Genomic DNA, 26,607 nt, shown 5'->3' with positions numbered 1-26,607 from the left:
GAATGAAAACTACTTCTATAGCATTTGATCGTAATTGACAATAAATACACAGCATCTATATAGATAAAATAATCTCTTCCAGTTGTCATACATGTTGCTATTGCATGAGAACAAGGTATCTTCGTCCCCTGAAATTTTCCACAACTGCAATGTTGAAGGTGAAGATGTACCATTTGCTTATGTAGGTCCCTTTGGAGGCCGGCAAGAGGGGAGGGGTGAATTGCCCTACAAAATAAAACTAGAAACCCTTCTCGGATATTCAACTAACTTAAAAGAACTTGTAATTAAAAAGGGCAGAGACTAATTAAAACAGAAAGTAGACACAGAGGAATTACTTGGTTTGCAATCAGAGGATTGCTAATCCAAGGCAAAGAAGACGCACTAATTGATTCTCCTCTGGGCGGAGTAGCCTCTTACAGCGTTGAAAGCACAGAAAGAAATAACACAAATGAAAGCACAGAAAGAAATAACACAAATGAAAGCACTGGATTACAAGTAGTTGTCTTTAAGCTTCTGGACCAAGGCTATATTTATAGTCTTGGTCCGGGCGCCTGGAAGGGTTCCGGGCGCCCTGGGGGGATAAATTTTATCCCCCAACGGTCGGATCGAGTCAAAACTCGATCCTGTTGAAAAGTCGATTCCGGGCGCCCGGAAGGGTTCCGGGCGCCCCGGTCGGTTCCGGGCGCCCAGAATGGTTCCGGGCGCCCGGAGCCCTAAGGTCAACATAAGTTGACTTTTCGACTCCGGTTCAGCTCGTCTCGATCCAGCTCATCTCGGTCCGGGTCTGTTCGCTCCGGCTCCGTTTGCTTGGGTGATCTCGGCCTTCCGGAATAGGGCTCACCCAAACCCATGTTCCGGCCTTCTCCTCGAGCAGCCTTCCTTCCGGGTTTCTCGTCCCTCGAACGTCGTGCACGTTCTTCTCGTTCGCCGGTGTACTCTTCCGCGGTCACCTCGTCCCTCAGACGCACCGAGCCCATCGGCTCTCTCCCCGTGCCGTCCTTCTCGTTAGCCGCGTCTTCCGCTCGACTTCCTGTGTTCCTAAGCTCCTGCACATTTAGACACAAGGGTTAAACAAACGCAGGACCTAACTTAGCTTGTTTGATCACATCAAAACACCTTGGGGTTCCAACAGCTTATTACCTCCTTTTCGCATTTCACGGGAGTATCCAGTTTTCACTTCAAAAACTCCATCTTCACGATTGAAAGAGATTACCTGATGGGTGTACGCAACTTTCAAACGTCTATCAAGCAATTTGAGGCACTGTGAAGTGTACACTTTGTCATTGGCCATCTGATCAGAGTATACATTTCTTTTGTTATCAAAGTACTTGATCATGTTATAAAATGTGTGATCGATAAGGGCAGCAACAGGTAAACGACGTGCATCTTTCAAAACTGAATTGACACACTCATCTACATTTGTATTCGCATGCCCATATATGTGACCCCCATCATGGGACATTGATCATTTTTCTATTGGGAGCGATGTAATCAAGTTCCATGCCTCATCATTCCTCTCTTTTACCCACTCCAAAACTCATTCACACTTTTTTACTTGATACGTCCTTCTTATAATGTGACATCGGTTAGATGTTGTATATAAAACATGTATGCATATGTATTAATAGCATTGCGAGGTTTGGTAACTGTACCCGCCTTTATGAGTAAATTCTTTAGTCCAACATTTTTTAAGCGTGTGTTAAAATTGTTGGCCACATGACGGAGGCAATAGAGATGTTTTGCATGAGTTTCATCCCAACCGAGATATTGGTTATTCATTGTCTGCATAATTCCAATATGTTTATCGGAAATGATACATATACCATCACACCTTACTACATGCGTTCGAAGGAGTGCCATGAACCATCCCCAACTGTCCACATTCTCGGACTCTACTAGCGCATAAGCCAGTGGAATTACAGAGTTATCTCCATCAATGGTTGTTGCAATTAGGAGTGAATGTTTATACTTACCATAAAGGAAAGTTCCATCAATTTGGATCACTGGCTTTGTGAACTCGATACTGTCGATAGCCGGTTTGAATGACCAAAATTGTCGACGCAAAATTTTTTTGTTGAATTCAACTGCACGATGCCTGACATGAGTGTGATCATCGAATGCCCACCATACAACACTTCCAGGATTTGTCTGTTGCAGAGCTGCAAAGAAATGTGGTAGACGTTGGTATGATTCATCCCAATCACCCCAAATTCTGACAATAGCCTTCTGTTTAGCCTCCCATGCTTTCCTATAGGAGGGTTTGAAATGCAACCAATTGTGAATTTCAACGATAATACTTCCAACTGACTTGAATGGATCTTTCTTCACCCCTTCCAATATGCAGTTGAATATAAAATTTAAGTCCAATTGCCTGTGATCAAGTGATATAGCCCTCGCAACACATGTGTGTGGACCTTTATATCGTGTTATGTCCCATCCTTTACCAAGTTTCTTTAGCCTTGCTGCACGTAACTGCCAACTACACCCATATTTAGTGTTCCTACATACGACTGACCAAACACGCGAACTTGACTCATCAACTTCATATTCTCGACTGCAATTCAAGGAATATTGTTTAACTGCATTAATTACATCTTCCTTCTCTTGAAACTCCAATGTTGTATCAAATTCTGTACCAACTATCATTCCAACTGCGTTACCCACTGATCTGATCTGAAGCAGGGTAGTTGGCTCCTATAGTAAACTGAAATGCTTCGGGCACTTCGATCATTACCTCTTCCTAACAATCGTCTTGACCGAGTAGCCCATCACTATCTTCCTCTTCTGAAGGGTTGGACTGACAGTCATTTGTTGCTATCGGTATGTCAATGCTCTCAGGTAGTGGGACATCTGAATGGCTCAATACACGAAAAGACTACATAACTTCATGTGATGGACCAGTCTCATCATAAATACTTGCGCCGAGACTTGGTTCGAATGGAGCTTCAGACAATGCCTGATTCGGAACATACACACTTCGTTGGTCACATTGTAGAGTTGAATCACCAAACGGTTGAGAACTTGGAGCACATACACTGTGATGACTAGGCAGTATAAATGGATCGCCAATTAGCTCTGAAGTAGGAGCATATACACTATGCCTACCACTTTGCATAACAGGTTCATGCAAAAGACCCAAACTACAATCACAAAAACTTCGTCTACCACCCAGCTCTGCCTCCCGAGTACATACACTTCTCCTACCCTTAACTCGATATTTTCTAGTTTTCACATATAGCTGAGGATAACTTGTACTTTCAACAACAGCAATACTATCAACAAGGGCACGTATATCATCACCATCTTTGATCTCCATACAATAATAATGAATTTCTCCATTTGACATACAAGACAATCTATATATTATATCGGATATAACATCATCTGATCGGAGCTCCAATTTCTAGCTTATGGACTCAACAAGGTCACTATACTCAAAGCTCTCTTGTAAAAACACTACCTGATGCGACCCTCCTTCATAATCTGCACCGTACTCACCCTCAACGATCCTACCTCCATAGCTAACAAGGACCTTTATTCTTGAAATCATTCTACAATAAATAAGTAATGATACACCAAATTTTAAATAAACTATAATTTGTAAACATAAAGAAATTCTCAACAAACAAAATCTCATAACACATTTTTTTAATTAAACAAATGAAATAAATTATTTTTTATTTTCACATCTCTTAAATTAATAGTTTTCATTAGTTTAAAATTCAAATTTATTGTCTAGATAAGGTTATTTTAAACACATCAAAATTTTATTTAATATTAAACTAAATGTACTAATTACATTATGCTTAATAATACTTAAAAAAAAAAAGCAAAAACCTATACAACTAAATTACTAACGAGTTATAATACAAATCTAATATAAAAACTACATAGGATACAAACACTATATATTTTCACATACCTCAAATATAATATTTAATATTACTAAATTAAAAAATCTCTCATGGAAAATCTCAAGTTTAAAATTACATACTAAAATTTTCTTAATTAATATTAAATACTAATAAATTCATTTCACTTACTAGCTGCATAATAATAAAATTAAAAAATTTACTTACTAATTAATTTTTTTTAATCACTGTTAATTCTACTTTCAAACGGCAAAAGTAAGTTGAATGTTTAGATTGTAATCATGTCAGAGGAATAATACAGAGTAATTTTTCTAATTAAAATAAGAAAAAATTTTGATTTTTGCTGTCACAAAATCAATAATTATAATTATTTTTAAAAAAAATAAAACTAACTTGAAAGAAACTTGATCATATCTATTTGAATTGTTTAATTTATTTATTTGAAATTTAAGCAACTGATACCGGAAGATAAATAAATCTTTAATCTACTTGTAGAAATGTTGTTGAGATAAAAAAAAAAAATCCCTATTTTATCACAATTTTGCTCTTCCTAGCTTGTTCGCAGCCTCAATTGCTTTGAAAGCTTTCCCTTCACAGTCTTGCTTCTCACAATTAATTCATTACACATTTATATAGAGAATTGATGTCGCTATGCATGTTAATTAATGATTGTTGCTCAATTAATGAATCCGACATGTTAGCGGGATTCCTGCCCATTATATATCAACAGGATTCCCATGACATGTTTGCATGTCAACGTGATTTCTGCTTTGCATGTAAGCGAAATTTCCACTGCATGGAACCGCGTGGAGAAAACTTTAGTTTTGTAATAATAATTAATGGGACCATAGCACATGCGGCTCAATAGAAAATCAATAAAAAAAATAAAACTGAAGCAAATGAAAAATAAAATAATTTGTAAAAAAAATTTAAAAAAAAATCATATCCGGGATTTAAATCCCGGTAATTATAAGGTACCAGGATTTAAATCCCGGAATATAAGAAAATAAATAAAAAATAATAATTACCGGGATTTAAATCCCAGATATGAATTCATCTCACCTAGATTTGTAAAAAAATTTATTTTTACCTATTTTTGTAATAACTTTACTATTTATGTCTATTTTAAAAATTTTCCCTTATTTCTAATAATGTTTATTGTTGATAATTTTTTATTGTAATTTATGATAATGGTATAGGTTTTTTATTTTAATACATGATAACATTATTTTATTCCACTTCTATATAATATTTTTCCCTCACTTTATTCCACTTGTATGTAATGTTTTTCTATTTTTTTCATAGAAACTCTTTATAAGGTTAAAAAAGCATTATTTGAAACCACAATTATATGACAACCCCAAAGAAAGATTGAATTAAATTAAGGTATTTCTATCCAATCACTCCTTTGTTCGGGTTCGGCTCGGGGATCAAGTTCAAAAGAAGGGCACTTTAACAAATGAATTCAGTCTAGCTGAGTGGATGATACCAGATTGATTCCCTACCGAATTAAGGCTTTAGGTTGTTTGTTTACCAGGAATGAAAGACTTTTCAAGCAAAAGAGTCCTTCCAGCCAGCCAGCCAACCCGTACTGGTCTGACAGAAAAGCAATCCTAAGTACATCTGCTCTTCCAGAATCTAGCTATGTCGCGTATCCGCTGTTATTAGTTGATAGTTGATGCCGCTGATCCGCTGTCGCATATCAGCTGCGAAAGAGAAATCTACTTATAAATAAGTCTTAGTCTTGTGAATTCCCTGACTTACAAGTCTGCTTCTATAGTTCTCCTCTTCTTTCAAATAGCACGCCCTCTTTCATGAATGGGAATTTAGGCTCTACTTATATTATATGAGAGAGAGTTGAGAAATGTGAACTAATGGGAATTACGCGCTTCCTCTCATCCCTAGAGTGGAGTGGTCTTCAAGTAGAGGCAGGTAGTGGGCCGATAAAGAGCTGCTCTGGATCTGAAACTCAGTTAAGTGCATATCATTCCTGACTTATGTCTTTCTAATATATAATCTATCTATCAATTATCAATCTCTCGCTTTCAGTTCAATTGTTCAGTTCTTAATCTATTTCTTTTCTATTTGCAAGATGCTTAGCCAGAACACCCGGATTGGTTAATCTTGGACTGGGAAGTCGACTGGTCCAACTGGAGCATTAGCCGTGGTTCTATCACTCTAGCTACGATGGGAAGAGGAACCGCCGAGATAGCGAGCGGAATATTCCATCGCCTTTCTGGACTACAACGATGAGTGAGATATAATAGGCAAGAGAGTCATCGGGCTTAGAGATGAGATCAACGGTATGAGTTCAGGTGGAAAGGTGTCGTTATCACTCGCGGATTCTTCTTCGAGCTCTAGCTCTTCCTTTTCTTTTCCAGAAAGCGAGAGCAATGAGCATGAAAGATCTGGCGTCTTGCCCTTTGCACTATCAAAGTTGTCCGGCAGATGCAGTTAGTTGGATTTGAGTCCCTGGTTCAGAAAGGTGAGTGCGCCCTTCACCCTTCACTCAATAACACTTTTGCTTTTCCTGGAACTCGGCCATAGCCTGTCTCAACAGCATCAAGACTCCTACCTCGGATCTGATTCCTCCATCCACGACCTAACTGTGGCCTTTGCCTACTAACTTGGGATAAAGCGATTCGTGGGCTTTCCATAGGCAACCCTCCAGTCCACGACTTGACTGACGGCGCATGTCCGCTCCTTTGAGCCCTCATCCGCTGACCACTGAGCTTTGAATTCATCCAAATCTCCGTCTGGCATCAAGGAATTCTTTCCACTATTGATACCAATGATAAATAATCTTTCAAAAGCTTGTATAATTAAGATCAAGAGAGCAAGTTATCAAAATCTCTTAGATAGTATGAAAAAATAATAAAAAAATTTCAATGAAAAACAAAATTTGAAAATTCATATTTTCTGTTGGTTTTAATTATCTGTTCCAGCACATTACAAGATTAATTAAAATATTTTATATTAGAATTCTTACGAAAAAAAGTTTATTAGGGAAAACATCTTGTTATTAAGGCACTAGAAAGAATCCTAAATGAAATATCAATTACAAGTAATTATATAAAATAGGATTTGACATTAACAACTTTAATATACAATAAAACTAGTTTAATAGTGCCTCAGATTAAGAACTTTTCATAGGGATTCCTCAAAGTATATTTATAAGAATCATTGGCACCATCAAACAAAGAAAAAAAAATCCAAACCTTTCGAACGAATCGTCCAACATAGTAAACCAGTCGAAACTATAACAAATCAAAGTGAAAATTAAATTTAAAAAATCACTCCTCAGTTTAGCTCTATATATTTATTCCGCAGCGTATGCCACTTAGGAAGAATGAAAGTTTTCGGTGAATCGCCACCGGAGTCAGTGACAACAAAAGAATCATCATCTAATATCTGAAAATACGTGCATATTTATGCATCACAGGCAAATTAGTCACAAGAATTAACTCTGGGATTAAAAAAAAAAGATTAAAACATTGCATCAAAGATATTCCCATTTAACTTAGAACTAGCCATCAACCTCTTCAATGTCCCTGTTGATGTTTATCATCTCTTTCATAACAAAAAAAAAAAACAAGTGAAACTGAAACATGCAAGCACTTTAACTTAGCACTGCAAAACATAAAATCTATGCTTTCGATCAAATGAAGCAATTGTAATCGCCATAAACGGCTCCGTGGATTATTTAAAACTTGTCCACAGATTCCTATAGCAGCAAAGGAAAAGCCAAAACAGTTAAAACAATGCATAAGCTACCAAAGACGTAGCATCAGGTCTAGAGAATAATAGTCGAAAAACATTAAAGCCGCCGAACCCTCAGAGACCCGTTTAAAATCACACACAAGTAAATGCAGAGAAAAATGCAAGTGACTGGCTGGTACAGCTGCTGTTTAAAGTGTCATACGGCACTAAGTAAATGACTAATAAACAATAAATAGAGGCATCCATCACCATGAACGTATTATTCTCATCCACAGCCTACAACAAGGCAGTGTCGGAAGGTGTCCTAAGATAATATTCATGCTTTCATCATATGAAAATTTGCAAATATTAATAAAATAGAAAATAAAACCGTAATTTAAAAAAAGAAATTACAAATGGAATATGATTCAGAATTTAAGCATGATTGAAAATTACATGGATGTGGCTAACATACAAATTTTGAACCAAAAAAAAGGCAAGAAAGAGAGAATTACATGGAGAATAAAGGGCCAGTGCTGGTGTAATTGTTAATGGTTCATTCTCAATGTGTACTACAGAAGAGGGATCTTTGTTATCCTCATCCCATCACTGTCCAATGACATAGATACAAATTAAAAGAAAAGATCAACAATACAATATATACTCTTTTTTGGCAATGATGACAAGGGATCAAGAGAAATAAAAATGGTACCTTTTGATCAATGAAGTGACGAATATGATATAAGTGAAGAGATGTAAACAAAAAATAAGAAATTAAATATGACAAAAAGATACTTCTAATGGAGATTGCTCAGGTCAGCAGGACGTAGTGACATACAAATCCTCAATGAGAGTTTGCTTGAATTTCCATAGCCGTCATGGCAATCTCCACTTTGAAGACGAATTAAGAAATATTGATTGTACCTGGACAAAATAAATCTAACAGATCTAAAGAACCAATAGGCAAAACAACACAATGGCATCGCATGAATCATAGACAACATCAAATAAAGACAAAAAAATACTTATAATTCCAAACCTTTAGAAAGAACCATTCAACTTAGTAAACCAGAGAAATAATCTGTAAGAAATTAGAGCGGAAATTAAAATTTAAAAATACACCTCAGTTGAGGTATCTGTGTTTATTCCGCATTGTTTGCCACCTAGGAAGAACTAGTCATCAAAAAAAAGTATCAAAATACAATTATAAAAAATATTGCATCAGAGAGATTCCCATTTACCATAGAACTAGTCATCAACCTCTTGGAAGAGTGCAGATGTCCCTGTCTATGTTTCTCATCACTTGCATAACTTAAGTAAAATGGAGCAAATGTAATTGACGTAAACAGCACGATGAATAGATAAAAACTTTTCCAACGATTCCAATCAGCCAACGAAAAGCCAATAAAGAACTTTTTATTGGCCTGACAATAGCACCATCAATCAATGAAAAAGCTATTGAAGGCATGACATCAAATCTAGAGAATAATAGTTGAAAAACTTTAACTCGTGGAACCCTCAGAGACCCATTTAAAATCACGCAAACAACTATGACCAGTTCCAGTTGATCTACACTAAATCATTTGACATACGCTACAGCTCAGTTCTTACAGAATTTGAGTGGAGCAAATGCAGAGAAAACTGCAGGTAACTGGTTGGCACAGCTGCTGTTTAAAGTGTCATACGGCACTTCCTATCAAGGTCTTATCATCCTCATTGGGATTTCAAACATAATGAATTTCAATGAAGATTGAGTTAAGAAATGCAGATAGAGTTTTAAAAAAAAAAATAACAAATCAAAGAGAAGATAGAAATACAAGTTCAGAAAGCCAGGTGACTAATAAACAGATAGCCATCGGCATAAGCTAATATGAAGAAAAAAAATAAACAATACATAGAGCCATTCATCAGCATGAACGTAATATTCTCATCCACAGGCTAAAACTAGGCTGTGTAGGAAGGTGTCCTGAGATAATATTCATGCTTTCATCATGACAAATTTGCAAATATTAATAAAATGGAAAACAGAACCAAAATTTAAAAATATAAATTACAAATAGAATATACTATTCAGAATTAAAGCGGCAGCAAACATAAAAAATTCAAGATATTTACGGTGGCAAACATAAAAAATTTTAAAAAAGAAAGGAAAGAAAGAGAAAATTACATGGAGAATAAAGAGTCAGCGTTGGAGTAACTGTTAATGGTTCAATTCTGCCAGCGAGCATTTTCAATGTGTACTTCAGAAGAGGGAGCTCTGTTATCCTCATCCCATTACTGTCCAATGACATAGATACAGATTAAAGGAAATGATCAACGAGACATTGTATAAACTTTTTTGGCAATGATGATAAGCGATTCTCCACAAGATGACATATTGCAAACAAACACACAGGGATCTAGAGATATAAAAATAGGCACCTTTTGATCAATGAAGTGAAGAATATGATATGAGTGAAGAGATCAGTAACCCAATATCAGAAAACAAAAAATCAGAAATTAAATATGACTAAAAGATTCTAATGGAGATTGCTCACGCAAGCAGGGTGGTCGAAATGCAAATCCCTTGTTGAGAGATCTCTTATCCAGTCTGTTGTGCTTGAATTTCCATAGCCGTCATGGCAATTTCCAATTTGGAGAAGAATCAAAAAGTATTGATTGTCTACCTGGTCAAAATAAATCTAATAGATCTAAATAACAAATAGGTAAAACAACACAATGGCATTCCATGAATCATTGACACCATCAAATAAAGACAAAAAAATCCTCCAATTACAAACCTTTAGAACGAACCATCCCACATAGTAAACCAGAGAAATAATCTGTCACAAATTAAAGAGGAAATTAAAATTTAAAAATACTCCTCAGTTCAGGTCTCCATGTTTATTCCGCATGGTTTGCCACCTAGGAAGAACTAAAATTTTTATTTAATCATCATAGGAGTCAGAATAATAGAAAATGAATTAACATACCAAAACAAAAATATCAAAATACAAATTTCTGTGCAAAGAAAAGTCTCAGAGCATGACATAAGGACTTAAATGGCAGTGACAAGAAAAGCATTGTTATCTAAGAATAAATTAATTATGAAAATTACGAAGTCAAATTTAAAAAAAAAAAAATATTGCATCAGAGAGATTCCCATTTACCATAGAACTAGTCATCAACCTCTTGAAGAGTGCAGATGTCCCTGTCTATGTTTCTCATCACTTGCATAACTTAAACCAAAATAAACACAATTTAGTAACAATAAAAAAAACAAGAATGATATAGTGAAACTGAAATATGCAGTAGTATCTAAACAACTAAAATATTAAACATGAAATCTATGCTTCAGGTAATATGGAGCATATGACGGCACCATGGATAAATTAAAACTTTTTGACAGATTCCTATCAGCAAACGAAAAGCCAATAAAGGACTTTGATTGGCCTGACAATAGCAGCATCAATCGCTGCATAAGCTACTGAACACGTGCAACAGGTCTAGAGGATAATAGTCAAACAACATTAAAGCCGTGGAACCCTCAAAGACCCGTTTAAGATCTCTCACACACACAATCATGACCAGTTCCAGTAAATTTACACTAATCATTTAACATACACTACAGCTCAATTCTTTCAGAACTTGAGTGGAGCAAATGAAGAGAAAAGTGCAAGAAACTGGTTGGCACAAATGTTGTTTAAAGTGTCATACGGTACTTCCTATCAAGAGGCTTCGTCATCCTCATCAGGATTTCAAACATAAAGAAATTCAATGCAGATAGAATTATAAATTCAACAAAACAACAATTTGCTTTAATGAAAAAAAAATATCAATACAAAAAGATGGAAAAATAAAAGCTTCAGAAAGCCAGATGATATGCTTCATGATGGTTTTAACCACATCAGTCGGTAATTCCAACACAAATAGCAATCATCATAAGCTAATTAGTAAGAAAAAAATCAAAAAATTTTAGTAAAATGACTAACAAACAATAAATAGAGAGGCACATTCATCAGCATGAGAGTATTATTCTCATCCACAACCTAAAACTAGGCTGTGTAGTAAAGTGTCCTAAGAAAAAATGTATGCTTTCATCAAATAACAAAATTGCAATTAAAAATTGGCAAACAAGACCGTAGTTTAAAAATTGAATTGAATTTACAAACAGATTACGATTCAGAAATAAAGAGAAAGCATCATTTGGATCATAGATACTCAGATCAAAGGTTGAATAATTCGAGATTTTACTTCGTCCTTATAATGGACTTGTAAAACATATAAAAATTTTGACAAAAAAAACAAGAAAGAAAACAATACAAGAAGAACAAAGGCTCAGTGGTGGCATATTTGTTAATGGTTCGATTCTGCCAGCGAGCATCCTCAATGTGTATTTCAGAAGAGGGAGCTCTCTTATCCTCATCCCATCATTCTCCAATTTCATAGATACAGATTAAAGGAAAAGATCAACTAAACACTGTATAAACTTTTTTGGCAATGATGAAGAATATATATTTGTGAAAAAAAAAAGGCACCGGCTGATCAATGAACTGAAGAATATAAAAACTTTTTTGGCAATGATGAAGAAAAAAAAAGGCACCGGTTGATCAATGAAGTGAAGAATACGACATCGAGGGAAGAGACCGGTAACCCAAAATCGAAAGAAAAAAAATCAGAAATCATATACGACAAAAAGATACATCTAATGGAGATTGCTCAGGTCAGCGGGGTGGTCGACATACAAATCCCACGAAGAGAGATCTGTGATCCGGTCTGTTGAGCTTGAATATCCGTAGTCGTCACGGCAATCTCCACTTCGAAGAAGAAGAAGAATCGAGAAATATTGATCGTATACCTGGTAAAAATAAATCTTAAAGATACAAGTAGGCAAATCAACACAATGACATTCAATTATTGATGGATATATTTATAGATAAAAAGGATAGATAGATAGCCAAATATACTTATTAGGGTTTCCGCCGCACACTTACCGCCTGAACCTGTCAACTTTAGGGTTTAAGCAACCGAACCTGTCAATTTTTAATAAATTTATTATTTTTTTATTTTTTACACGGATTCCCCGTGAAACTATTTTTATAGAAGTTTATAAAAGTAAATCTAATAATTAAGGATGGAAATAATGATTCTGATGATTTGAATGATTCAAATCGAATTTTTTTATAATAAAAGATTTCTTTTTAGAAATAATTATGATCCTACGTATTACATAGGATTAAAAATATATATTTAGAGAAAAACTATTTTATCAATCGAGTTAAGTAGTTATTTTTGAATCAGCGCTTTCAAATATGAATCTTGATTTGTTATACTAGTTTATAAAAATCAATTAGACAATTTCCAATAAAAAGATATTAATCGATCTTATCAAATCGTTGTTTCTTCTTTGTTACAATTTTATTTAAAAATTTAAACATCCTTTAAATATTAGAATAAATCTTATTGGTCAGAACTTAAATATTAATTAATATCCATATACGTCTTATCTAAAATATATATTTCATTCATAATATTAAAAATTGGCATTTATTAATTTAAAGATAAACTTTTTCAAAATATCTAGGATATTTGTGTTCAGAACTTATTGCTTTTAATCAGCATGCTATGAATATTTTTTTTCTTCGTTCTTACATTAATTACGATCAGATTTTGGAAATATTTTTTTATAATGTATTTATAGTTTACAACTTTATTAAGGATGCTTTTTAAAGGCCCCTCTACCATTTACGTAGCCCAATGAATGATCAAAATGTTCACAAATAAATTTGGTATAGATTTATTTAAATAAACAGATTTAAATAATTTATTAAATTAAATAAATAAATTTTAATACGTGTTCAACTTGTTAATATTCATAAATAATATTTATAACAAATGAATAATATTTGATATTCTTTGATAAAAAATTTATCAACGTGCCAAATAAATAAATAAATCAAATTAGAAAATAATTTTATATTATTAAGTTCAATAATTAATCAAACAAATTTAAAATATAAAAATTTTAAATAATCAAACAAATTTGAATTAAGAATTCAATAATATCTAAATGAACCAAACTCAAACTAAGTATGAACTAAGTTCAAACTCATAAATCTTAAATCAAATCAAACTTAAACAATCATTTCAACACCTTATTTTATGTTAAGTACGACTTAACTTAGTTTGGTTATATTATCAAACAAACTTGAATATCACAAATCTTAGCTTTGACCTACATTTACTAGCTCTGATCTTGTATGGAAGCGATGGAGGGTGATCCGTCGATCATAAGACGTTGGTGTTGACTTGCTTAAAGAACTTCAAGGAATGCCTCGTCATGAAGTGTCGATGATCCCTTGCAAAGAAGCAACATAGAGGGAAATAAACTGGCAATAAGCAGGGCAAGGGTCCTTGGCTCACTCCAACGATCAAGTTAACAAAATGTGAGGGTGGGAAAAAAACATAAAGTAGAAGATGTGTATATGTGTGTGTGTTGGTTCCGGTAAATTTCGGAGTATGCAAACTGATCGTCGAGGCTAGTGTTCGACACTATCTCCGTAAACGATATTGCTCCGCTACGGTGCTTAACGGATTGTTGCAATTCGTTCCCAAGATACAACGACGACAATCGTCTCGGAATCGTAGCACTCCGACTTCCGAGACCAGCGAACCTTCTCGTAGGCTTCTTGGACTCTTGAATGCACAAGATGAGTGAGTGAATACTTGAGGAAGAGAAGATTAAGTTGAGTGATTTGATTCCAATCTGGAGGGTTCTATTTATACAAAAGGAAGAGGCTTTAGGGAGGGGTGTGACCTTTGGGTGGATTAATCTGGGCCGTCCGGACTGAAGAGTTATAACCCTTCACATAGCCCCTTTAATCTCATCCATCAGATCTAAGAGTTGTGACCCTCAGATCTATCAGCCATCGGATCTGGATCCATTGATCCGATGCTTCAGATCATGTCTCATCCCAAGCCGTCAGATCGTGACTCATTGTGATCCAACGCTCTAGATCGCATCACAAGCGATCCACCATACTTCTTTGATCAACGGCTGCCATCCGTTCGCCCAACCAACTGTCCAGTCATCTCCCTTTGCCCACGAGGATGCCACATAGGCACTGCCATGTCAGGTACTAGCCTGACACGTCACCCGAGTGCCATGTAGGCACTGCAATGTCACCTGGAGCATAAATTTATGCTCCTCAATGCTCCTCGCGACGATGCAAAGTGCGCCTACAAAGCGCCCATTGCGCACGTGCGCACGTGGCGGGCTCACAGGTGCGAGCACCTGCTCGCCCCTGAGCAGAGAGTACCTGGTACTTTTCTGAGTTAACTCCAATAACTCAACATCATTAATAAGTAAGGAATGCACATCGGAAATTTCCGATGTGGGACTATTCTCCCTTGCATTTCCTTAATGAATAACCAACGTTATTTTGGGCCGACTTTGAACATTAATTTCTCATTCACCCTTAATCGGTTTTAAGCAAATTAATAGTCTAAATCTATCTACGCGAAATGTAGATTTCAATTTTGAAGTCAATTACGACTTTCAACAATTGATGGCTTCCGATTTTTCCTCCTCAAAATCGTATTGGTCCATTTAGGCCCCAATATCTAACAATCCCCCACATGAATGGAAATTAATGTAATGCGTGTATGCATGCTGACACTTTACAAGAGTCCAATCGATAAGTCACTGCATCGGGAGAGGTAGCTTGTGGCTTTGAACCTTCCGTAATGGAATGCTATCGAGTATACTAGGCTGCGCAGTGAACGTGATGTCTTGAACTGCTCAGCTGTTTGTGTATACTAAGACAATAACACCCACACAGAGACAAATCTCACCTACTTTAGGTTCTCATGGTTGGTTCCGTTTTGGCCATGGACACCATCTTGGATTCATGAGTGTTTCATTGAAGCGGCCTGTCTTCACACTCACATAGGTAACACTTCTATCAAGAGTATCCTACCATACTCCACCTTATAAGGTATAGAAGTCACTAAAAGCATAAGCTTAACCTCACTACATGAGGTAGGACAGCACAAATTCATCCTAGGATTGGGATAGAGATAAACTATCTCCTGTGCTGAACCACAACTTCTGAAACTTTGTTGTCCCATTGAACCAAGATCTTGGGATCTCCAGTCAACAAGGTTGGGTTTTCCCTTCAGTCGTTTTTTGTAAATTTTTAATCCCATTCCTCTTGATGAGCAGTATACTTGATCTCGACTCAACCCTTTCGTAAGAGGATCTGCCAAATTATCTTTGGACTTAACATAGTCGATTGCAATCACTCCATTCGAGATCAACTGCCTAATGGTATTATGTCTACGACGTATATGTCTTGACTTCCCATTATACATACTACTCTGTGCCATTCCAATCGCCGATTGACTATCACAGTGGATCAGTACGGCAGGTACAGGTTTTTCCCAGCTCGGAATATCTTCCAAGAAGTTCCGCAGCCATTCAGCTTCCTCAGCTGCTTTGTCTAGTGCTATAAACTCGGATTCCATAGTTGACCGAGCAATGCACGTCTGCTTAGTGGATTTCCAAGATACTGCTCCCCCACCGATCGTGAATACATATCCACTAGTGGATTTGGAGTCTTTTGTATCTGATATCCAATTAGCATCACAATATCCCTCCAACACAGCGGGATATTTTCCATAATGTAATCCATAGTTCATAGTATATTTCAAATATCTAAGAACTCGCATCAATGCCTTCCAATGGGCGTCGTTTGGATTACTGGTGAAACGATTCAGCTTGTTGACCGTACAGGCAATATCCGGACGTGTGCAGTTTGTAAGATACATCAAACTGCCTATTATCCGAGAGTATTCCAACTGCGATATGGTCTCACCATGGTTTTTCGCTAAGTGTTGACTTAGATCCATAGGTGTTTTTACAGTAGAAAGATCGTACGCATTGAATCTTTTCAATACTGATTCTACATAATGGGATTGTGTTAGAACTATCCCCTCTGATGTCCTGAGAATTTTAATTCCCAATATAACATCTGCTTGACCCATATCTTTCATATCGAAATTTTTGGTCAACATTTTCTTTGTAGTCATGATTACATCATGATTACTACCCATTATTAGCATGTCGTCTACGTACAGACAGACGATTATATAGCCTTTGGGTGTGTTTTTGACATAAATGCATTTGTCACATTCATTTATTCTGAATTCGTTTGACAGCATTACTTTGTCAAATTTTTCGTGCCATTGTTTAGGCGCTTGCTTAAGTCCGTATAACGACTTAACAAGTCGACACACCTTTTTCTCATTTCTTGGAGCTATGAACCCTTCGGGTTGCTCCATATAAATTTCTTCTTCCAACTCACCATTTAAGAACGCAGTCTTAACATCCATTTGATGTATTTCAAGGTCATACAGTGCTGCAATGGCTATTAGCACTCGTATGGACGTAATCCTTGTCACTGGTGAGTAGGTGTCGAAGTAATTAAGGCCTTCCTCTTGCTTGTACCCTTTGGCTACAAGTCTGGCCTTATACTTGTCAATTGATCCATCAGCTTTATACTTACGTTTTAGTATCCACTTACAACCTAATGGTTTATTACCAGAAGGAAGGTCTACTAATTCCCAAGTATGATTATTCATGATAGACTCAATCTCACTATTGACAGCTTCTTTCCACATTGGAGCATCGGGACTAGAGAGAGCCTCACTTAATGTTCTTGGTTCCATTTCTGACATAAAAGTCATGTAATCTGGCCCGAACGATTTCTCAACTCTAGCCCGTTTGCTACGACGTGGCTCTTTGTTTTGATCGTTAATAGTTCTTTTATAACAGCTAAGTTCGGTAACGACATTCTCGTTTGAACTTCCGTTGTTATCATTTTCAACATTTCCCTTTTTATTTGGGAATATGTTTTCAAAGAATATTGCATTCCGAGATTCTATGGTTGTTCCCACATGAATATCAGGAATGTCTGATTTGTGAACTAGGAAACGATATGCACTACTATTATGGGCATATCCGACAAATACCGCATCGAACGTTTTAGGTCCGATCTTTACTTGCTTTGGTTTAGGTACTTCGACCTTTGCCAAGCACCCCCACACTTTCAGGTATTTGTACGATGGCTAGCGGCCTTTCCATAGTTCATAAGGAGTTTTATCACTTTTCTTATGAGGGATTTTGTTGAGAATGTGATTTGCCGATAATATTGCTTCCCCCCACAAGTTTTGAGGTAAGCCTGAATTTATCAACAAGGCATTCATCATCTCTTTTAGTGTCCGATTTTTACGTTCGGCAACACCGTTCGATTGAGGTGAGTAAGGTGCCGTTGTTTGATGAATAATGCCAGATTCTGAACAAAATTCATTAAACGGTGCACCATATTCTCCACCTCTATCGCTACGAATTATTTTAATTCGTTTGTCGAGTTGATTTTCAACTTCTGTTTTATAAGTTCTAAATGCCTCTAGGGATTCGTCTTTACTTCTTAAAAGAAAGACATAACAGAACTTTGTGCAGTCATCGATAAAAGTAATAAAATACTTTTTACCTCCTCTAGTTTGCACAAATTTCAAGTCGCATAGATCACTATGTATTAACTCTAGAGGAGTCGTTGACCTTTCCACCGAATGAAAAGGTAGTTTCGTCATTTTTGCTTCCACGCACACTTCACATTTGTGTGTTCCGTCAACATTGACGTTTGGTAATAAATTTAATTTGACGAGACGTTTAAGAGTATTATTATGCACATGTCCGAGTCGATCATGCCATAAATTAAAACACTCAACAACATAGCTGGAAGCATTTATTTTATTACCATCAAAATTTCGGAGTACAGGCATTACAACCATTTTGAATAGACCCTTTTCTAGGTACCCCTTTCCTACGAAGACACCATTCTTCGTAAGTACAAAGTTGTCTGACTGGAACACTAGCCTAAATCCGGCCTTGACCAATGCCGCTCCAGAAACTAGGTTCTTACTGATGTCGGGAACATGGAGTACATCAATGAGTGTTAGCTCCTTTCCGGACGTCATCTTCAGAACAACCTTTTCGAGTCCAACAATTGGCGACGTCGTGGAATTACCCATATAAAGCTTCCTGCCATTTATCGGAGTATACTTGGAGAACATCGCCTTATCGGAACAGATATGACGAGTTGCTCCAGTATCAATGAACCACTGCTTCGGGTTGGTATCCACCAAGTTGGCTTCAAATACAACCGCAGTGAGATCCAAGTCCTCAAGAGAGGTTGACGTGGTTCGCAGGTTGCAAACTTCGTCCCTTCTTGGCTTCTCCTGGGACAGTTCCTGCCTTTCCAAGATGTAGCAGGATCCCTTGAACTTCTTCGCCAGTGCCTTCTTCTTGAATTGTTTCGGCTTTTTAGCGTTCGGCTCGACCAGGTTGGACATATCGTCTATAGTCCGCTTGGTTCCTCTGCAGTCGGATAACTTTCGATTATCCTCCTCTATTCATAGCCTCAGGATCAGGTCTTGCAGCCCTATCTCCTTTTGCTTGTGCTTTAGGTAATTCTTGAAATCCTTCCATGACGGAGGGAGCTTCTCAATTACCGCAGCAACTGCGAATGACTCGTTCAGCTTCATTCCTTCGGCGTCCAGATCATGCAGTATTAATTGCATATCTTGGACTTGAGATGAGACGCTCTTTGAGTCCACCATCTTGAAATCCAGAAACCGGCCGACGATGAATTTCTTCAGTCCGGCATTTTCGGTCTTGTATTTGTTGGGATCTTAGATGACTAGAGGGGGGTGAATAGCCTCTTTGGAAAACACTAAACAGAAATTTCTTCAAGAACTTTGTTAGCACAGCACAGCGGAAGTAGAAAAACTAAAACGAAAGAAAACAAACACACAGCAGACACAAGGATATATGAGGTTCGGGGATAACTTGCCCCTACTCCTCGGCGTGTCCGTAAGGAGGACGACTCCTTGATCTTTCGGTAGATCACACCCCGGACAAGATCCGGCTAAAGATGTCTCCTTCTCGGTGGAGCAACCTCTCAACAAAGTCTCAGATGATTATAGATTTAAGCACAAGACTTACAGTGGCTGAGAAAGATATTAAGATGAGCTTACAGCCACGCGGAGAAGAGAACAGAGCAGAGAGCGCACAATCAACCTTCTCAGCAAGGAGCTCACAGCTTCACCAACTTGCTCTCTCGAAGACTTGATCACAAAAGACAGAGAATTCAGAATCCTTCCTTTCTGAACTCCTCTTCTTCCTTCTTATGTCTCTCTGCTTCACTGGCTCGAATCACCGCCGTCTGCAGAATCGCTGCTGCCAGCCAGGCGTAGCCAATCACCTCTCCTCCTCTTCTGATTCTCTGAACACATGCCAATGGAAATCACTGGCGTCTCTGGATACCAACCAATGGGAAGAAGTCAAACTGAGCAGCCCAATCGTAATCGGATTTCGCCAGTGAACGTTGATGCCCCAAATGTATTTGTTGCAGCAAATTACAGTGAAAAGGGTACTTGTCTCCTTCTCTTAATGAAGCTTAATTTGAATCCAGACATGAGAATGTGACCTGCAACCTGCAAGCTAGAAAGACTCACAGCGAATGGTTAAAAACAGATAGGTGAATACAAATACGGCAATCAGAAAAAGTGCATGCAAAGCGAATAATATCGTGGTCGCATCAACCACGCTCGATCATCGCTGATCGGTCCGGACCGATCAGAACTATCTGATCGGTCCCGCACCGATCAGCGCCGCTTTCCGGCGGTGCGCAGCTTTGATCGGTCGCGACCGATCAGATAACTGATCGGTCCCCGCACCGATCGATGTCGCCGATCCAGAAACCTCTGATCGGTCTCCGCATCGATCAATGAAATCAGTAGGCTATCGATTGATTTCTGATTGGTCCGCAGACCGATCAAGTAAAATCACAATGGGCTACTAATCGATTTCGATCGGTTTGCAAACCGATCAAGAACGCTCAAGAGCCATCGACACCGATCGGTCGGCACCGATCGTATAAGAGCCACCGGATCGGTCCGCACCGATCAGGTGTCCAAGGTTTCAATGGATCGGTCTGCCGACCGATCCAGCTTCTTGACTCAGTCCGGGTCGAGCCCTCTCTGACCTAGTCCGGAGAAACGAGCTCCCTAGCTCTCTCCGACTTCATCTGGTCCTAGAGAACGAGCTACCGAGCCCTCTCTGACTTCGCATGCCAAGCTTCCTTCTTGGACTTTTCAACACCAGATGTCCGATCACCCTTGATCCATCTGGATTTTTCCTTGCCTGGCTTCACTCACCAGGACTTGCACCTAGCTTCACTCACTAGGGTTTTCACCTGGTTTCACTCACCAGGACTTTCCAACTGCCTAACATCCCAGTTAGGACTTTCCACTCGTGCTACTTGGACTTCTCCAGTGCCAAGTCTCCATACTTGGACTTTTTCCCGAATCAGGTCAACCAAGTCAACCTAGATTAGTAATTAATCTGAGTTAAATATCTGATACAAACTTAAATCAGTGTCAACAGCAAAACAACATCCAGGTCAGACTGTATCAACAGTATTTCTTCTCAAGCGATTCCCACAAAGATTTCGCTGTCTCCAATGAACAATACACGTTATACAACGTGTTGTCCAAGGCGTTGAGAATGTAGTTGCGACACAGAAAATCTCCGTGCGTCCACGTATCGCAAGCAGCCTTGCTACCGTCCGTAGCGACTGGCGGGTCTTCACGCAAAAACCGTACAAGGTTTAGCGTTGTTAAGTAGAACAGCATCTTCTACTGCCATCTTTTGAAGTCGGCTCCGGTGAATTTCTCCGGCTTTTCTCCGTGCGGAATGGATGTCGGAACGGCCGTCGGAACAGCGGTCGGAATGGCGGTTGGAACGTCGTTGGTATCCATATCAGTTTGTACGGAATATCGTTTACGACTGTTGGTTCCGGTAAATTCCGGAGTATGCAAACTGATCGTCGAGGCTAGTGTTCGACACTATCTCCGTAAACGATATTGCTCCGCTACGGTGCTTAACGGATTGTTGCAATTCGTTCCCAAGATACAACGACGACAATCGTCTCGGAATCGTAGCACTCCGACTTCCGAGACCAGCGAACCTTCTCGTAGGCTTCTTGGACTCTTGAATGCACAAGATGAGTGAGTGAATACTTGAGGAAGAGAAGATTAAGTTGAGTGATTTGATTCCAATCTGGAGGGTTCTATTTATACAGAAGGAAGAAGCTTTAGGGAGGGGTGTGACCTTTGGGTGGATTAATCTGGGTCGTCCGATCTGAAGAGTTATAACCCTTCACATAGCCCCTTTAATCTCATCCATCAGATCTAAGAGTTGTGACCCTCAGATCTATCAGCCATCGGATCTGGATCCATTGATCCGATGCTTCAGATTATGTCTCATCCCAAGCCGTCAGATCGTGACTCATTGTGATCCAACGCTCTAGATCGCATCACAAGCGATCCACCATACTTCTTTGATCAACGTTGATCAACGGCTGCCATCCGTTCGCCCAACCAACTGTCCAGTCATCTCCCTTTGCCCACGAGGATGCCACATAGGCACTGCCATGTCAGGTACTAGCCTGACACGTCACCCGAGTGCCATGTAGGCACTGCAATGTCACCTGGAGCATAAATTTAAGCTCCTCGCGACGATGCGAAGTGCAAAGTGCGCCTACATTGCGCCCATTGCGCCCATTGCGCACGTGGCGGGTGGCGGGCTCACAGGTGCGAGCACCTGCTCGCCCCTGAGCAGAGAGTACCTGGTACTTTTCTGAGTTAACTCCAATAACTCAACATCATTAATAAGTAAGGAATGCACATCGGAAATTTTCGATGTGGGACTATTCTCCCTTGCATTTCCTTAATGAATAACCAACGTTATTTTGGGCCGACTTTGAACATTAATTTCTCATTCACCCTTAATCGGTTTTGAGCAAATTAATAGTCTAAATCTATCTACGCGAAATGTAGATTTCAATTTTGAAGTCAATTACGACTTTCAACAATTGATGGCTTCCAATTTTTCCTCCTCAAAATCGTATTGGTCCATTTAGGCCCCAATATCTAACAGTGTGTACCTGTGTCAACGAAGAAGAACCCCCTTTATAATGTCCGGGGTCGAACTGCAGGACTGTCGGGACGTAAATCTCTGGACCCTATGCACCTCACTCCACCCACTACTTGTCTGCTCGTGATTTACCTCCCTCGTGATGCCCTGGGGTCGGGTGCGACGGAGGAGGGGGGGGGCGAGCAATTTCGCCTTTTGCATCTTATAATCTCCACATTAATGAGACATTATCCTGTGATCAATCAATCTATCCCATCTGTATGCTTATGTTGCATCCCATCAATCATATTGGTATAGAGAAGTGTATTGCGTATGTTTAAGTATCTATACACAGATATGATTCGCTAATAGACCCTCGTGCATTATTAATGACAAAAAATGAGCTTCGGAGAGAACGGAGCAAAGCCCCGAGCAAATTCAGTTCGAACCGAGAATGAGGCTCATTAAAAAGTCATCTAATCGACAAGGTCAATCAGGAGAGGGGTTGATTTCTAGCTTTTGATTTGGCACACCGGCTTGCTGACCCTAGGTTCTATCTAAAACGACCCTCTCCTAAAAAAACTAAATAAAAAATAAAAATATATGATATTTTATTTTAAAAATAAATTTGTATTTATATATATATATATATAGGGGCGGATCGAGAGGGGGGCGACATCGGCGGTCGCCCCTCCTTGTCGACAGTGAAACCCCTAGTATTATAGGGTTACACCGGTGAAGATAGAGGATACACCCCTTATTCCGTGTAAAAATCGTCCCTCCATGGTTGAATTCTTGGATCCGCCACTAATATATATATATATATATATATATATATATATATATATATATATATATATATATATATATATATATATATATATAATTGATATCCTGCGCGCCTGCACAACTGTGCATGCGCAGAGGATATCACAGGTTTTAATTAAAAAAAAAAATAATTAAAATATTTTTTAAAAATTTTATTTCTAGGGTTCAGGTTTTGGGTTATAGTATCAAAACTATTTTTTTTTAATTTTACCTCTAGGGTTTAGACTTTGGGTTATAGTATCAAAGCTATTTAGGGTTCAGACGTTGGGTTATAGTATCAAAGCTATTTTTTTTTAGATTTTACCTCTAGAGTTCAGGCTTTGGGTTATAGTATCAAAACTATTTTTTTTTTAGATTTTACCTCTAGGGTTCAGACTTTCCAATTAGGTTATAGTGTTTAGTTTTTTTAAAAAAATAAAATAAAATTATTTTAAGTATTTATTGAGTATTGTAATATGTTGAGGGGATATATTAATGTATTAGAAATATATATAAGGAAATGTTAATTTTTTTAATTGATTTTTAAAATTTAAAATATTAAAAAAAAAAATGCAACTCCTGCGCGCAGGTATATAAAGTTTAATAAAAACCGAATATGTAAAGGAAAAAAAAAAAAAGCAAAAAAAAAAACGTAAAGTTAAAAAACAAGTAAGATTCAAAAAGAAAAAAAAAATGTAAACTACGCAAACAATGTAATGCATAAAAAGTGAAAAAAAAAAATAAAAAAAATATGTAATATTTAAAAAGAGGGAAAACATAAATTTTTAAAAGAATAATAATAATATTTGATTTTGTAACGAAGAATAATATAATAAAATATTAAACTAAATTATATATTAAAATATTTAAATAAATAAATTTTTATTACATTATTATGTTGAACTATAATATTTAGTTATATTTTATTTCTTATAATTTTGATTATGTAATTATTAGTTAATTATATAATTAAAATTATACATGATGATTTAAACCGTCCTAAGAATTGAAGTCAAATTTTTAAAATTTAAACTTATTTTCAATTCTTAAATACAAAATTTAGACTTTTATATTGTGAACATAAATCTATTAGTTTAAAATTTCCAAAAATCACTCCCTCCCCCATTGAAAATCCATTGGGTACGAATATCTGTATTAAAAAAAAATGAAGTTTAACAAAATAAAAAAAAATTATTCAATTCATTAATATATATATATATATATATGGAGTATATTTATTAATAAAATTATTATCAAACTTTATAAGTAAATAAATTAAAATTCAAAATTAATTATTTAATTACTAATCAATTAAATAATTTTAATATATAAATATTAAATAATAAAATTCAAATCATATTTAAATAAACTCAAATTTATAAATAAATCAAAATAAACTTAAATAACTATTTCAACAATTTAATTTAAAAGTCACTCAATCAATTATCGAATTTTTAAAAATAATATAAAATTTAACTCGGCTTAAATCGAAATTGACTCTTATTTCTTCCACCTAGTCATGTCCTAGATTTCTGACAGAATGATTACTTTCTAAACTTAAATTACTATCCTAGACTTCATGAATTCCAGCATCGATTTTATGCAATAAAAATTAGGTTTTCTTTTACATATCATAGGATTGTAGAGTCGAATCAAATTTTACGATGTTCATGTAATTTCAGCTGGTTTGGTTAAATTTGAACTCGTTCGATTCGTTGGACCTGTCTAACTCAATTAATTCAATTGGTTTGACTGTTCAACCCATTAATTATCTATTTTGTCTAATTTGATTGACTTAACTAGTCAATTTTGACCGACTTACTCGCTTAGTCAATTCGGGCCATCTGCCCTTTCTTGTCAACCCGAATGACCTATATGAATCGTTTAGCTTAATTCAATTTGCTTAAATGACTGAACTAGTCCAATTTGACAAGTTTTATTAGTTTGTTTAACACAACTATCCCATTCAATTTACTCGCCTTGTTGGGTTAAATTGATAACTTGCTAATAAAAATTTTATTTGATAGGTGATGAGATTTTTCTTCTCAAATTTTAGAAATTATAAAAAATTTACACTGATTTGAATGGTCAGAATAAAATATTTCACCTTAGAATATTCGTTCAATGAACATTCCAACTCCAAATTCCACTTTATTCGTATAAAAAGAACCGTGTGTAAACCGGTCAATAGTAGGCTTGTTAAAATGGATCCGATGTAATCTGAAGAAATCAGACTGACGGTTTTAAGGTTCGGATTGAAAATGTTTAGATTTGAGATTTTTAGATGGGGGGTTCTGATTGATCGGGTTGATCTGAAGTTATATTTTAGTAGATTTTATTATATTAAATTAAATTTTATTTTAAAATTTAATAAGTTCTATGTGCAATATATATATATATATATATATATATATATATACACAGAAGAGATATCCTGCGCGACTTAAGTTGCGCGACTGTGCGCGACTACCTCGTTGGCACATCGCGACGTGGACGCGCTGACTGCCCGCTTGCTTATTGCCTGCGCGCTTGGCTGAGTTGCCTTTTGCGTTTTTTCCTTTTGCTTTTTTCATCCACAGCGCCGCAGCGCAAAAACTAGGGCACCCAAATCCCCAAATCTTCCAGATCTCTCTGCCATCTCTCTCAGCCTTGGCGAGGAAGTTGGATCTGCGCAGTGGTTCCGCCGAAGCTCCAGATCCTTCTTCATCGCCATCTCTCTCGACTAACCTTCGACGAGGAGCTGTCCTTGCCCCTCGCCGTAGCGACGCTGGACAAAAGAGCTGTGGTTCTGCCGAAGCTTCCAGATTCTTCTTCACTGCCATTTGTTCGACGAGAAGCTGTCTCGCCGCCATCTCTCTGCGCTGTTGTTCCGCCGAAGCCACTAACCTCACGCCACGAAACTTTTGATCTCGCTGCCGACCTATCGCCGCATCTCTGTAAGAATTCCTCTTGCACGTTCCTGTAGGGCTACTGTCCATCTAATGTCATATGTAGTTTTCATAGTTTTTGTTCAAACAATTTATGGCATTATTTACTTGGAGTTACTACTAGCAAATAAGTTAGATTGGTCAGATTCTAAGGTGAATATGGTGATCTTCTGTGTTACTTGATTGAGCAGTGCAGTGCTGCATTTTTGGTCCCATTTGGTAGAGCAGTGCAGTGCTGCATTTTGCTACATTCTATGTTCGACTATCTATATTCTTTATTTGG

At 37.2% G+C, this 26,607-nt stretch overlaps 1 protein-coding gene and 12 non-coding genes across 13 annotated transcripts; all 13 read right to left on the bottom strand.

The window, feature by feature from the left end:
• Positions 1-1,771: 1,771 nt before the first annotated feature.
• LOC121996623 lies at positions 1,772-2,646 on the bottom strand. The gene is made up of 2 exons (XM_042550645.1): positions 1,824-2,646; positions 1,772-1,782 (listed from the first exon to the last, which is right to left on the bottom strand). The coding sequence occupies exons 1-2, from the start codon at positions 2,644-2,646 to the stop codon at positions 1,772-1,774; spliced, it is 834 nt and encodes a 277-aa protein (XP_042406579.1).
• A 4,349-nt stretch (positions 2,647-6,995) lies between these two features.
• On the bottom strand, positions 6,996-7,065 carry LOC122039366. The gene has a single exon (XR_006128197.1). It is a non-coding gene; the product is annotated as a small nucleolar RNA Z267 (small nucleolar RNA).
• Positions 7,066-7,166: 101 nt separating this feature from the next.
• LOC122039357 lies at positions 7,167-7,253 on the bottom strand. The gene has a single exon (XR_006128189.1). It is a non-coding gene; the product is annotated as a small nucleolar RNA Z159/U59 (small nucleolar RNA).
• Positions 7,254-7,701: 448 nt separating this feature from the next.
• Positions 7,702-7,832, bottom strand: LOC122039365. Its single transcript, XR_006128196.1, has one exon. It is a non-coding gene; the product is annotated as a small nucleolar RNA Z112 (small nucleolar RNA).
• Positions 7,833-8,786: 954 nt separating this feature from the next.
• LOC122039372 lies at positions 8,787-8,881 on the bottom strand. The gene has a single exon (XR_006128202.1). It is a non-coding gene; the product is annotated as a small nucleolar RNA R44/J54/Z268 family (small nucleolar RNA).
• An 18-nt stretch (positions 8,882-8,899) lies between these two features.
• Positions 8,900-9,050, bottom strand: LOC122039390. The gene has a single exon (XR_006128218.1). It is a non-coding gene; the product is annotated as a small nucleolar RNA snoR2/U65 (small nucleolar RNA).
• A 34-nt stretch (positions 9,051-9,084) lies between these two features.
• LOC122039362 lies at positions 9,085-9,294 on the bottom strand. Its single transcript, XR_006128194.1, has one exon. It is a non-coding gene; the product is annotated as a small nucleolar RNA Z112 (small nucleolar RNA).
• A 1,135-nt stretch (positions 9,295-10,429) lies between these two features.
• LOC122039356 lies at positions 10,430-10,516 on the bottom strand. The gene has a single exon (XR_006128188.1). It is a non-coding gene; the product is annotated as a small nucleolar RNA Z159/U59 (small nucleolar RNA).
• Positions 10,517-10,694: 178 nt separating this feature from the next.
• Positions 10,695-10,788, bottom strand: LOC122039373. Its single transcript, XR_006128203.1, has one exon. It is a non-coding gene; the product is annotated as a small nucleolar RNA R44/J54/Z268 family (small nucleolar RNA).
• A 304-nt stretch (positions 10,789-11,092) lies between these two features.
• On the bottom strand, positions 11,093-11,307 carry LOC122039364. Its single transcript, XR_006128195.1, has one exon. It is a non-coding gene; the product is annotated as a small nucleolar RNA Z112 (small nucleolar RNA).
• A 100-nt stretch (positions 11,308-11,407) lies between these two features.
• LOC122039379 lies at positions 11,408-11,499 on the bottom strand. The gene has a single exon (XR_006128208.1). It is a non-coding gene; the product is annotated as a small nucleolar RNA snoR77Y (small nucleolar RNA).
• Positions 11,500-11,884: 385 nt separating this feature from the next.
• LOC122039122 lies at positions 11,885-11,986 on the bottom strand. Its single transcript, XR_006128017.1, has one exon. It is a non-coding gene; the product is annotated as a small nucleolar RNA R30/Z108 (small nucleolar RNA).
• A 277-nt stretch (positions 11,987-12,263) lies between these two features.
• On the bottom strand, positions 12,264-12,363 carry LOC122039377. The gene has a single exon (XR_006128206.1). It is a non-coding gene; the product is annotated as a small nucleolar RNA Z107/R87 (small nucleolar RNA).
• Positions 12,364-26,607: the final 14,244 nt, after the last annotated feature.

This window comes from Zingiber officinale, chromosome 1A (assembly GCF_018446385.1).
Source record: "Zingiber officinale cultivar Zhangliang chromosome 1A, Zo_v1.1, whole genome shotgun sequence".
Classification (NCBI taxonomy): domain Eukaryota; kingdom Viridiplantae; phylum Streptophyta; class Magnoliopsida; order Zingiberales; family Zingiberaceae; genus Zingiber; species Zingiber officinale.
The sequence above is the reverse complement of the archived record's forward strand: the minus strand, read 5'-3'. Positions and strand labels throughout refer to the sequence as shown.

Bases quoted from the DNA above. Each gene is read 5' to 3' on its own strand.
- LOC121996623 (XM_042550645.1), bottom strand. From the start codon at position 2,646: ATGATAGTTGGTACAGAATTTGATACAACATTGGAGTTTCAAGAGAAG.